This window comes from Empidonax traillii, unplaced genomic scaffold (genome assembly GCF_003031625.1).
Source record: "Empidonax traillii isolate 1590-97213 ecotype Southwest subspecies unplaced genomic scaffold, ASM303162v1 scaffold1018:size752740, whole genome shotgun sequence".
NCBI classification, from domain to species: Eukaryota; Metazoa; Chordata; class Aves; order Passeriformes; family Tyrannidae; genus Empidonax; species Empidonax traillii.
Window position 1 is genome coordinate 74314 of NW_020956211.1, and position 14144 is coordinate 88457.

Sequence of the window (14144 nt, forward strand, 5' to 3'; positions counted from 1 at the left end):
TTTTTTTTTTTTTTTTTTTTTTTGCCAAAACAGGGTAACAACTTCAGATAGCACTTTAATACACTAGAAGACCAATGGAACTAATTTTATTTCATACATATATTTTACAGTCCAGTAGACAAGATAGTGAATTCTCTCTGATAAAGTCATATTCTCTCCAAATATTTAGACAAGAAACGTAATGCATTATAAAAAAGTGTGCTATGAAAAGACAAGATTTCAGAAGATTGATGCATATTTTTAAAAAGGACCATGTTCTTCATGTTATTTCATGGCTTCTGTGATTAGGGAACAACAAGGCTGGCCTGTTAACTCTTCACAGACTTTATTACCAACTGAAATACAATAAATTGCATTATGAAATCTGCAGTGGAGTTCATTAATTAAACACTGATCCACAGTGAAAAACATATCCATCATTTAGAAAAGTATTCTTGTAGGATTTGTTTCAATGTAGTTAAAAATCCCTTAACACAAAAAAAAAAAAAAGAGTGTGTACAGATCAGAATGACACACCAGCAATAAAACCAGACATGAATGGCTATAAGCAGATGCTCTTCCAGAAAGAAATTTGACATGTTAAGTGGCAAAAGTTCTGGAAAAGATCCAGCATTTGATTATTCCTGTTTAACCCAGATGAATGTGACGGAAAACCAATGGGCCATGACTTCAGTATCAGTGGTTCCAGAGCACTGACCCTGACGCCGTGGAAGGGACACACGAGCTCCAGCGACCTCAGCAGCCTCATGCAGGGCTTCTGACAGAAAACTACACCTCTAACGGGCTGTTTCTTCATCAAAACAAGCAAGAGAAAGAGGCTCCTATTAGAAATGAGCTTGTTCAGGGAAAATATGACTTTAATTATGTTGTGTGTTGAAAAGGCTCCTTTGAGTTATAAAGGCTTTTGTGAAAAGCCTTAAATTCATTGCATAGTTGAAGGGGTTTAGCTGTCTATAACAATATATGTAACACAGCATAAGCAGACTGTGTTGATCAATATTAAGTTTGCAAATAGCACAGTTTAAGAAGTATTAATGTATTATGTTACTTAATTTTATCTATTTACATTTGTACAAAGTAAAGCTTTCATCTTACCCTTTTTGCATATATGAACCATTAACCCATGAAGCAATCTTTTTACATAAATATCTACAATTGACTTCATTTCTGGTCTGAAAGAGCTTTGTAGGGTTGACATTGGTGGTGGCTTGTTTCTAGTCAAATCACTCCGATTGATGCCTTGTTCTTCAGTTCAAATATTGAAATTCTTAAACTAGAAATAAAATAGAGTAGGAGACACGAGGAACGTATGGACTTGGCTAAAAGATCTGGAAAATTTCAACATATAATATACAAAAAGAACCATTTCAAAATCTTTGCACTCAGGTCTATACATATTGTACAGCGGGTCACATCCCCAGTCTGTAGCAATGACTAGTAAGAAGGTCTTTATATTATGTTCATGTACAACGTTTTTGTCCCTCTTTCTGTGGTTTTTATTCAGTCTCCCTCTGCTTATCGAGCTTCAATGTCCTTGAGGGTGTGAGAGGGGGGCCTCTCCCTCATCTCTGTGGACAGAGGAGTAGTCCTCCTGGGAGACCCAGGCCGAGGTCCCAGCGTGGAAATAAGAGGCGGAGGGGCACTGAGAGCTGCTGTGGGGGGGGTTTTGTTGAGGATGCCGTTCTGGTGTGCCGTGGGGGGGCTGACTCGGGGGTAGTGCATGCTGGGGAGCCCCGGGGTGATGAGGCTGGGGTGGGGCAGGTGCCCGTCCAGGGCGGCCGGGTGCACCGAGTGCAGGCGCGCGTGCTCGTAGTCCTCCCGCAGCATGTGCAGCCGCTCCCGGTCGTCCAGGTGGGTGCCCCGCTCGTGCTCACGCCGAGGGTCGACGGATAGAGGGTGGTGGTGATGGTGGTGGTGGTTGTAGTCGTGAGGCTCCCGATCCCTGAACGACCTGTCTGCTTCGTACAGTCTCGGCGTGGAAAGGCGGTGAAGGGGGTCGTTCCTCAGCAAAAAGTCTCTGCCCAGGGGGTCTCTCCGATGAATATCCAGCTCTCTGTACGGATCTCTCAAGGGATCCCTCATTGGGTCCCAGTGGAAAGAAGGATAGGGGAAACGTTCTCCACCAGGAATCGGGCTAATTCCCATAAAAGGGGTCATCATGCGAGTCCTATCCAGGCCACTGATGCTGTTCATGTGATGTATTCCAGTCACACCCACAGTCATGGGCATAGACACTAGAGGACTTGGATGGACGTTGGATGTAGATATAGGTGGTGGCTGATCAGATGACCGATGAGTCTGAGGTCCCTCAGGCTGAACATCGTGGTCTTCCTTTCGCTCTTCCTTCACTTTGACTTCGTTGCTTTTCTTGGGATTCTCGTACGCCGGCTCGTTCTTCCTCTCGGCCTCACGGTTTGAGGTGCTGTTGGGCCTGGTGCTCTCCACAACGGGGGGCCTGGCATAGGGGGAAGGAACCCTGGGCATCTGCTTAGACTCTTCCACCACTCGGCTTTCATGGCTCAGACCTTCTTTCTCCGAAATATAGTTGTCCTTCACCTTGTGCTCTTCAACATTAATTTCCTTCCGGGATTCGGAGTGATCCCTCTCTCGTTCTTTGGGTTTCTCTTTCTCCCGGACCTCGGGGTTCAGATGGCTCCTGATCTGCTCGTTTGAGCTGCGGTTATGTCCGAGGGAATTTACTGGATGGATTGGTGCTGGCGAAGGATGGCTGGAGTGTCTTTTCTCAATGCTCTCCCTACAAGAAAGAGGAGTGTGAAAATGAAGGCATGAGAAGCTCTGCAGATAAAACAAAGCATCAGGTGTCTGGCTCTCTGCTCGTGGCTTTGCAGAGAGTTGGTAACATGCACCATTAATGCACTGTGCCTTTGGCACACCCAAAACACCACAACATCCCATCTCTAAACTTGGCCTGTTCTATTATCTCATCCCAGGAGAAGATCCCAAAGCTGCTTTATGAATAATCTGATTGAGATCTCAAACACTGAAGTCCACAGAAGGCTCCCAAGGGAATCCAGCTCTAGGACACACATTTCTAAGACAATGGCCTTAAACGTTTGCAAAGAGAGAGAAAAGTAAAAGCATACTAATTTCATCAAAAAAAGTGAGATAATTAAATCTGAATTATGTGTTAGTAGTATTTTACCTGCTTCTTCTATTAGGAATACATTTGGGAAAACAGATGATTTTTCTCTCAGCTGACTTTAAAAACATTTCTAGACCTATATATGTTTACTCATTTCTCTCCTTTATTCTCTAAAAATGTGTAGCTTTTCAGTGTATTTCTGACAATTCAATTTACTTCTTCAAACTGAAACAAAAGCCTCTCAAGAAACCAGCACTCTCTGAACAGGTAGGGGACTTCCCTAAGTGTGCAGTGGCCTCAGTGCAAGTGTTCTGATAGGGCTGGCACAGATTGTGGGACCACTTCCTCAGCAGGCAGGGACAGGGCCAATGCTAGCAAGTCTCAAAATACTGTGAATTCATCATTCTTTCAAAACTATTTATGGTGTCCAAAAGATTAGAGATTTATTGTCTGGCAGTGGACAAAAACCTAAATATGGGAATGGGTTCCGGACCAATTATTTTCAGGCAGCAGTGTTGACCAGGAGTTGTTATGGGCAACAATAAGTGAAAAAGCTTTCCTATTTACAACTAATAAAATTCATAAGGTCAATCTAATCCCTCAGTTCCAATGATTTTAACCTCCTACTAATTTCAGTTGATCTCTAAGTGGGAGTCTCTCCATAAAGACAGCTCCAGATACTCAGTGTTGCACACGTGCTGGTTGCTGAGCAGGGAAATTCTGTTCCATGTGAGATGGACAAGGTGCTGTTAGAGGCAAAAATTATTATGGCCATAAACTAAGCTAAACTAAACTAAACCACAAGAGGTTTCACCTCAACATGAGAAAGAACTTCCTCCCATTGAGGGGGGCAGAGAACTAGAACAAGTGCTCAGGGAGGTCTCTCAGGAGACAAAACCCCCCTGGATGCATTCCTGTGTCACCTGCTCCAGATGACCCTGCTAAGGGGGTTGGACTGGATGATCTCCAGAGGTCCCTCCCAACCCTAAAGATTCTGTGACTCTGGGAGAAGTGAGGGGTAAGCAATGAGGCCTCTGAATTCCCCACCAGCTCCAGTTTCCATGATTGCTCTTTGGGTGCTGCTGAGCAAGGTGTACCCTGAACAGGCTGGCATGAGGACACAGGGTGACATCACTCTGGACAAGATCAGCAGTACTGGCTGCCTGAAGGGCAGCTCAGAAGGAGAAGTGGACACTTGCTCCTTCACCTGCACAATTTCTGCTGCCTACTGTTCTTGCTGAGCTGAACTGCCTGAGATTTCCAGCTCTAGGTACTTTGGGACAGTGAAACTGCAGAAAAAATGTCTTTGAGAAGGAAACTCTCAGTGTTATAATCTCACCAGAGGCATCTTTTACTGTGTCTGGGCTGTCAATTTATGGGCCATGTCTGAGACACCTCCAAGAGTCCAGAATGTGACTGTTAGAAAACATTTGGAAGATGGAGCATTTGGTACCAGAACAGCCAAGTCTGCACTGTCCAACAATTAACTCCTTGGTATCACGTTCTGCCTTGACTGACTGTGACCTAAACAGTCTGGAAATCCCATCCTGGCCTAATTTCCCTCCTCTTGCTTTCCACCAATGAGAGCTGAGGTGTTTGATTTAACAGCTTCCACATGGAGACCAAGTCAAGGTACTCCAAATGAAGGATTCTCAATTTGATGACTCAGTTTGCTTTTGCATTGCTGGGAAAACACTGCCCTGTGGGCTCTGCAGTACCTGATCTTTTATTTATTTTGCTCATGCGACTAGTTCAGAGGGCACCTTTAACTGTTTTATTTCACTAGGAAAGCCCATTGAGTCCTTTCACTGATATTTAATCAATTTTCCATGTAATTGATGCATTTTAAATGACACATAAAATTTAGAGAAAATAACAGGCATTTTCTGTAATTAAAGAAAAATATATGTGCAACCAAAATAACATATTCATTTGCCAGTTGCATCCTACTCAATAACAGTGTTGTATCATCTCAAGAGCCTATTGATTAAACAGCTCATTTAAGTGAACTCCAAGTAGTACAGTGGTCAGAGAAGGAATTTTTTATCCTTAGATACATCAAGGGCTCCTGAGGTTAAAAATATGGGAACAGCTCTAAGCCACTGCCTCCACAAAGGAGGGACTTAAGATCATGTTCCCCAATGAACTTATTATTACATAAGAGAAGTTTTGAGGCTGCACTGAAAACCATTGAATTTCTTATGCTGAGGACTTTGCCTTATTTTGTGTTGATAAAAAGATCAAGAGATCCTTGGTTGGGTTTTTTTTTTTTTTGTTAATGCTCTAGGTTTACATACACTTAAGTGCCATTATTAGATTGGAAGTGCTCAGTGACATCTTTTAAAATACCACTGAGAGGAACAAATCTTTTTTTTTCATATTAGCTATTTTTACTGATTTTTTTTTTTCCTAATGCTGGGCTGGAATAAGGGAGTCCTTAAAACAAACAAACAAAAAACCCCTCCACAACTGCAGACAATCATAGAATATCCTGAGCTGGAAGGGACCCTCAGCATTCCTGACACTGATCTTAGTAGGGCAGAGCCAGGCCCAGAGGTAGCTCTGAGATACCCTTCCACTGAAGGCAGAAGGAATTGAAATCAGTGCTTTTGGCTTCATGGTCCCCTTCAGGGCTGATAGAGTTAGACCCTTGACAGGATGATTTTTGAGATTAAATCATCCCCCTGGGTGTGATTCCAATTTCCTCCTGTTTGGGAAAATTAGCCTAAAACAGGTAACAAAGGCTGGGACCTCACCGAGAGAGCAGAGCTCCATCCCCCCCTGCAGGTGCCACTGAATGTTCCAGGGGTAGGAGAGGCTCCCAGACTCTCCAGACTTTATCTACACAGGGAGCACGACTCCAGGAAGGGATTCTCAGCACCATCTCAAACAGGCAACAGTGGGAACATGCTGCACAGTCCAACTCTCCAACCCTCCCCCCAGCACAGCAGCACTAGATGGGCAAAAACATCATTGCACTGGACTGGCAGCCAGAGTTGTGCACAGGTATGAGGTTATGGATGATGCTTACTGGGAAGCAATCAAATCATTGCAAAGAAACATGTTCTGGGCTATGATATGGAGTTCAGACAATGCCAAAGCAGCTCGCAAGGAATGTGTTTCGGAAAGGGATTTTCTTCGGCAGGAACACGTCATAAGAAAACAGCAAAACAGCAACCAAAATAATCACATAACCCTACAGGTTACCCAAATCATTAGTAACTACAATGCTTTGCCATTCAAGCCAGTAAAGTTACTCACATGCTTAAGCATTTTGCAGGGCAGAATCCCCAATTTGTAACAGCAATTTCTTTTGAAGCATTAACACCAGACATGAAAGTAATGAAGCTATGCTACCAAACAGAAAATATTCCAAATGGAAAATGTAGGTGAAAAGATCTGTAGTTTGTCTTGCTTTTACAACAACACAGAAAAGCTCTTACATGTATTTTTAGAATATCTAATGTGTTAGCATAACTTCTTTTAGAAAAGGCTACTAATGCTTATAATTGGGTTAGTGACAGAGGAGTCAGAAAAGCACATCTCCTAAATATTCTTTAATGGTAAAAAATTAGAAACAAATAGCCATTATGTAGTAAAGTAATGTGCAAACTTAACAGGAAAGCCATCAAGCCACAACTGAAAAAGCTGAAATCAGCCTTTCTAGATTTTTCAAGGAAGGCATGACACTTGCTGAATGGCAAATTCTTATAATTTGGTACTTCATTGTTAAGAGGAATTGTTAACTGTATAATGGGAACAGTCCTGACAAAAAAAATATGACCAGGTTTTACTTTCCATTAACCCTTCCCAGCCTGGACATGTTAGTGTGCAAGTCCATGTCAAACACTGAAGAGAAACTGTGCTTGAAGGTGTGTAAAGGCAGTGCATGGGGGGGGCCTTTTTGAGGGGATTGAGGTGCATCTCATGAAGTGCATGCTCTGAACCTTCCTGGGGCATTGGCACATGACATGACATCCCCTGTGCCTTTCAGTGTTAGCACCTTACACCTTTATCACTCTGGTCAGGCTGCTTTGCAAAAGAGATGAAGCGTTATTTGTTTTACAGAAAAGGTCCAATTGACAAAGTTATCGAAGCATTTGAAGGTGCAGATACGTGTCTGATGGACTTCAGAATCCTTCTGTCCATCCTGTCAGGCACTATCTACACATTAAGTCTTCAAGAGACCTATGACAATGTGACCCACAAGGTGACAGACAGGGTGTGTGGGTCGGGTTCTATTCCCACTTGCCACTGCCTGAAGTCTGCTCCAGCAGAGCTCCTCTGGATGACGTGCAGTGCAAGTGGGAAGAGAAACAGCTGAAGTAGGAAACACCTGAGTTAGAAACTTCTTGCACGGTGTCCCAGGCAGCTCCAGCTGTGCCTCTAGCGCAGCTCTGGGTTCCCAATGTGCCAGGCTGGGAAGGGTTAAAAGCGGAACGGAGCCCCAAGCTTTGAACTAGACAATTCTTGGAAGTTTTCTTTCGTACCTTTCTTTGTCATCTTTACTAACAGATGAGTCTCGTTTATCTACATCTCTATCTCTGTCATGAGCTGCAGCAGATGAACTGCGCTCCAGCTCTCCTGGCTTCAGCCAGGGCGGAGGGGTCGGGAACGAAGGAGGAGTTCGGTGCAGTCGGTTCCAGGGCTCGTGAGGGTTGCTAAAGCTCTGCATACTGGGGCCATCCTTGTGGCCGAACACTGAGTTGGGTGCTGAAATGGTGAAGTGGAAAACAAAAAGGTTTAAGAAAAAGGTATGCTCTAGTGAAGGTACTTACCAAAACAACTTTTACAGCACTCAGAGTTAAAATGAATACATATTATTGGGAGCTGGAAAAGGAAAGGAGATTACAGAGATTCATTAGAGGGTCTCATTCCTAAAAAATGGGCAGGCATCTGACAGCTCTTTTAATTGGATAAGGGGAATGCTGTGGATAAAATACACAGGGGATGAAGGAGGAAGATAAAAGTGGCAATGATCATTATTCCAAATATTTTGGAGTCATCAGGAAATGACCATTATACGGACTGTAAATAATGGAACTTGTTGCATTTGATCCTGAACCGAAACAAAATAATACGTGACCAAAACCATGCCAGATTTGAAGGATGGAGAAAGAGAGTGATTTTTACAAGGATGATCTTTTGTGACTGCCCAAATCTAGAGAAATGTTGATGATCCTGGACTAATAAATGCAGGTCAGTGATCTTTTCCAGGCATATGGCCTGGAGTACCGGTGAGAAAGAAAAAAAATACAATCTTTCCATCCCCAGCTAGGGATGCCGCACACATTAACTACTTCTGAACATGCAACAAACCCCTGGGAAATTTCACAACCACTCAAAGGTTCTGTATTTTTATTTTTTTTTTTTAAATAAACAATGTAGTGGTGACATTTAGCACTCCGTTGAACCCAGACCATTAGGTAATTAATGGAAAACGATTTACTGATGAGTGAAAAAGGTCGCTTTGCAAATTCCCACCTCTTAGTGGTACGTGGTCTAATCAACTGGTAAAACAGACAGCAAACAGCCCCCATCACTCCATATTCTCCTGAATGTCACAGCAAAGGAGGATTGAAAGGCAAAGGTACTCACTGACTGTGGGGTTGCCGAGCCCCCCGAAGGCGTTGCTGCCCACGGCGGTGAGGCCGCTGAAGGACGCCGGGCGGTTGAAGGGCTCTGCAAACCAACACAAAGAGCTCAGGCTCCCTGCAGGTTGGGAGTTCTGCTAAAGCATTACTGTGCTATCCTCCTGCATCCCAGTACCGTGCCCAGCAGTGGTGGAACACGGTCCTCCCGTGGCACAGCACTGATTGTGAGGGGCTGGCACAGAAACAGCGGGGGTTCGTTCCTGTGCTCCTGTCCCCTGCTACAAAACCCTCCTCTTCAGAGAAAACCAAGAGGTTAAAATATACATGGTACTGCATTTAAAACCTGCAAACATCTCTATTTTTACTTCTTTTTATTCCCTTACAGTTCAATTCCATGGTTTTCCTCAGGAAACCTCCCTGGCTAGTCAGACTATTATTAACTCTGGCAACTGTGCTCCAAACACCCTCAGGCCATGTCTCCTAAACCAGAGCCAGGATATAAATAAAATGTCCCATTACACTGTTGTGTTGTGCTGACCTGACAGTTCTGGAATTCTTCTGGTATTTATTGCTGATACTATATGAAAAATGGACTGAAAAATGCTGGAACAATTCTTTTAGTAGTTAATGCACAGAGGCTATAGGAAAGTGATATAAGGAAATTCTCACTTTATTTTGGAGCATTCTAACAATTTTGATGAAGCCACTTCTGATAAATAACAGCACAGAGAGAAGGAAGCCCAACCCCTTTTCTATAGGCAGCAGAGTGCAAAATGATAAACCTGCACTGTGTGTCTGCTTTGTCAATTTGTGACGCTCCCAAATCCTTCCCTATGCAAAATAAAATGCCATTTTAGTGTCCTGATCTCAGATGCTCCCCTAAGGAGCAGAACACCTTATTACAACAGCAGAAAGTTAGAAGGAAAGTAACAACACCTGGTAACTTGGGTGGTTCTGGTTTTAAATGTGTATTAACCAGTTTTCACTAACAGACACACCTGAGGCCAGATCACAAGATTTTAAGGATATATTGCCCACTCACTTTAATGGAAAATAAGGCATCTAAGTAGGAGATAGGAAAAGAAACACCTCTATAATCCAAAGCCTTGATCCTAAGGCCTTTTTTTTTGGCTGGTTATAACATAAATCCAGTGAAACCCAGCAAACCTTTTCACCCTACATCTCTAATGTCCAGTTCAGAAGTAATTCAAAACATGCTGTCAGTGGCACTAGTGTGTGTATTTTGAACTGCTGCCTGGGCAAAGGCTGAACTTAAATGGCTAAAATGTTCAATTTGTAAAGGCTGAACAGGATACTCCACACAGGGCAGCTGGAATGGTCTCAATGGCCAATGTTGAATTCACCAGTGGTTACAGAGAGAACCTACCTAAGTGAGCAGCTGGGTTGAGGAAGTTGCTGTGGTGAGGTGGTGGGCCAAAAGGGGTGCCAGCTGGATGCCCCCCACCTGCCAAAACAAAGCAAAAGGGGTGAATTCCCAGCAAAAGCTCAGAAAGGGACTTGCTGTGCTCTGGGCTTGACCATCATTTCTTATTTCTCTCAGGTGAGCCCAGAGTGCTGTGATTGTGGGGGCTCTCAGTCAGGATTGCATGCAAATAGCAGCTGCTCTTCCAAACAGGAATTCCCAGTTAAAGGGGTGGGAGGGAATGACTGTTTCATTACAGAAAACGAACTAAAAAAGAAAACACATGTGAAATGCAGTTTATTTCCAGCATCTCATCTCCAGGATGCACTGGACGCCACTGTGTGAAGAAATATTTCTCCATTTACTACCTGTAACTACCTCCAACATTTCAGCAGGTTGGGCCTTTGTTTTAAAAAACATGCAGAATAATTTTGAAATATTTATCAGTGGACAAGAATAATTTTAAAATATTTATCAAATAGACTAATGGCCCCTGGCATGTCTTGCAGAGAGTTCATAAGCCAAAGCATATGGGAAATTCCTGGCAAGGATCAGCATTTTAATGAGCACGGAGCAAGGAGGGGATTTCACTGCTCAGGACTCACTGGCTGTGGAGAAGAGAGTGGAGGGCCGGGCCAGGTCATGGGGGTGGTGGATGGCTCCAAAAAGGCTGGGGCCTGGTGGCCTGCTCAGAAATTCCGGTTTCAGGCCAAAGTCCAGCTTGTGTGGATCCGACTGCATCTGTTTCTGAAAGGGAAAAACAGGATTTGCAAGGGATTGTCGGAAAACATAACAGCAAAAAGCACTTTCTGAATGGTGTGGGTGTAGCAGTTCATTCACACTGATGCTTTAGCAGGAATATCAGTTTTTGGGACCCCCAGCATGGGTGCACAGCTGTTTTCCTGGAAGGCAGATCTAAGGCAAAGAAGGAAAAGCTCCTGCATATTTCCTGCAAAGTTCATCCGTGTTTTCACGTCTGCTCACATCCACCCTCCAGGGTGTTCAGCACAGGCCTGCCTTCAACGAGAAACTCTCTGAGGAGGCCTCAGACGCTTGCTGAGCGGAAAGAATAGGTCTGTCTTATCATAATAAATCAAGATGTTAGTTTGGCCCTGACCCCAGGTGGGCAGGAGGGTTAAAAGCTGAGTGACAGTCCGAGCTATGCCAGGCAGAGCTGCCCCTCTCCCACGGGTTCCTTGCCCACACAGGGATGGCACAGACCAGCCCAGGGACACCAGAACCTTTGATTTAACTGTGAAGCTGCCACCAAGAAAGGCAGTGTATCCCTCAGTGCCCCTCAGGCTGCAATTAGGGGCTCAAATGACCCAGATGACAGATGAAGAGCGTTTGATCTAAGGAGCTGCAGCCCCATTTTGGCTGCTCACACTCCAGTTCAAAGTGCTGCACGTCCCTGTCTTTATTTCCATGTATGAGAATCTGCAGCCTCCCTTCCATGAGGGGAATTTGCTGAAGCAGCTGGATTGTGAAGGGTAAGTGAGTGAAGGATGGGCTCTTCTTTGTGCCACATCCTCATTTCAGTGCTGCCAATTCCAGTAGTTTTATAGAAGGAAGGAAGAGAAGAACCAAATTTCCAACGACCTGTGCTGCCAGAACTCCCTAAACACAGATTGCTGATTAATTGTGCAGGTCAGCTGAAAGGATTTACAAATGGGTAACACTGAACCAGGAGATCTTAACAGTAATTCTGGAACAAGCTATGCTTTATAAATCAGTATTTAATACTGTGCCAGCCCGGAGTACAGACTATTACAATGATAAAAATATGCATATTAAAAAGTTATGATCAAATTAATGTGCATGCCTAGGAGCTGTTTTTCAAGTGCTACTAATGTGTCTGTGTAGTTATGAGAACAAAAAAAAAAAGAAAAAAAGAAAGAAAAAAGAGAAACAAAGGCACTATCTGTGTTTGGAGATAAGGGCCTGCAAAGACACTGAAAAGGCAAAGATGGCCAAATTAAAGTCATGTCTTTCAAGAAAGTACCACTGAAGTGCTGCAATAGTTAAAAAAGTTCAGCAAACGCCTCAGCTGAAGCCTGCATGCCATATTTTTATGCTGTGAACTCTTTTTATTCTTCTTTTTAACAACCAAGTTATAAAGCCCTGACAGGCACTACTCAGAATAGCAAAAGCTTTAATTGCAGCCATATGAACGGTGCTGTTCTAAGTAATGAACAAATCCCTGTCTGAACAGGAACAGGAGTGCCACGGATGTGTTAAAAGATTTTTTGAACGTGTTGGGTTACCTTAAAATAGCGCCAGAAAAAGCAGTCAGGTTTCTTTTATCCCCAGCAGCTGTTCAGGAGAGCACCCCCCTTGCTGCCAATCCTTACGATGCATTTCAAGGCCAGAAAACGTGCAACACCTTCACTTGGTGCCCACTAAAATCAATGCAATTGTCTGCACTGATGTGAGAGCGGGCCATGAGGCCTTTCCTAGAAGAGAGAGGGCCAATTATGGAGCACAAATCCTCTCCTGGGCAGTGGTTGAGTCTGAGGAGGAGTGTAAATGTGCCTTGTGCAGCCCTGGCTCTGCCTGTGGAACTCCCCGAGCCTGCACAGAGGTTACCCAGGTCTTGCTGCAGAGGCACAGGCAGGCAAACAGCATCCACAGCTGCAGGCAATCTTTCCTGAGGTCAGGAAGGTTGTGTTTTAAAGTTTCCCATCTTGCCTGCTCCTCCAGTGCCTGCTGTTGCCCTCTGCAAGCAATTACTGGGCCAGGTAGTTACTGAGCCTTTCACACTCGCCAGCAGTCTGGTGGCACTGCAGCCAACTGGAAACCTCGGAGCAGGTCTGATTTATTCCCTGCTCTGTGGTCAGGCAGCACCTTCAGCTTGTGCAGGACAAAAGGCACTTTCACAACCACGGGTTAGAAGGAGAAATTGTCCTCTACGAGCCTTCAGCCAGAGATTCCCCCTTCATGGTCACACAGAGGGAGGACTTGGCTGCAGTCCCTCACACCTCCTTCCTTGACTGAACTGAGATAGTGAAACACATTTCTCAATTATTCTTGAAATGTCTGTCATGCACAGCCTCAAAAAGCCAAGTAACATATTTCCCTGTGCTTCTGGGCTTTATTCCTGGGGTTTTTTAACATGCAAGGTAGAAAAGGATTAGGTAAAAGAAATGGCTGCATGAAAATGGCATTTACTATGAGTTATAAATACAGTGGTATGACCTCTCTCTGAATATCAAATCAAGGAAGATTCAAAGGACATAGACAGCATGGGAATAATAATTTCATTTCAAGAAAATACCTTTCCAATAAAATAGAAAAAAAGGACATATAACTCTCTAGGTCTATAATCTTGTCTTTTTTGATAATGGGAAGATGAATGAAGATCACTAGCAGGGGAAACATAAGGAAGCAGAGAAGAGAGATATGTCTACTGCAGCAAATTAACCTGTCAACCTTGTTTAAAAGGGTTATTTTTAAACTCTATTAGCTGCAGGTTTTTGTAGCTGTTCAACATCTTCATATTCTTGTAGCAATACCTAACACACCTCAATTGCACACACAGACTGCAAAGTGCTGTGGGTTCCCTGGTAATTTTAGTTTCTAACACAAGTTATTGACTCCTGGAGCATGAGCAATGAAGAACAACCTTTCCTTACTTAGTGAAACACTTCAGGAGCAACACAGGATTTTTCAGTGACAAGTAGGGTGAAAATACTATACAGGGAAAGAAACTTCACAGAATCCATGTCTAATGAAAATACAATAGGAATAGAAACACCCTGCCTGTCACTTGAATACATCGTTTTTCTCGGACTTTTGTTTCAGGAGAGCCTAACCTGCCCAAGGCCCTTACCCTTGAAGTCTCAAAGTTTCAGAAAAAACTAAGGAAATACTTCCTTCCCTTAAGTTTCAGTGCAATGAGAGAGTGTCTGATAACACATCACCCATGGGCTGTGTCTGCCTGAGCAGCCTGGACCCATCCAGGCCCAACCTCCAGCCATGAGATGGGCTGTGAAGGAACAGTGATGGGAGCTGTGCAGCCACACTG

At 43.9% G+C, this 14144-nt stretch overlaps 1 protein-coding gene across 4 annotated transcripts in view; it reads right to left on the reverse strand.

The window, feature by feature from the left end:
* Positions 1-27: 27 nt before the first annotated feature.
* Positions 28-14144, reverse strand: part of AUTS2 (activator of transcription and developmental regulator AUTS2) — a 33406-nt gene continuing 19289 nt past the window's right edge. For all 4 annotated transcript variants that reach the window (XM_027904189.1, XM_027904188.1, XM_027904190.1 and 1 more), the window contains 5 exons: positions 10726-10867; positions 10085-10162; positions 8702-8785; positions 7594-7816; positions 28-2755 (listed from right to left, as the gene is read on the reverse strand). In XM_027904189.1, the coding sequence (XP_027759990.1) occupies positions 1516-2755; positions 7594-7816; positions 8702-8785; positions 10085-10162; positions 10726-10867 (1767 nt within the window). In that variant the 3' untranslated portion in view covers positions 28-1515. The remainder of the gene's footprint in view (positions 2756-7593; positions 7817-8701; positions 8786-10084; positions 10163-10725; positions 10868-14144) is intronic.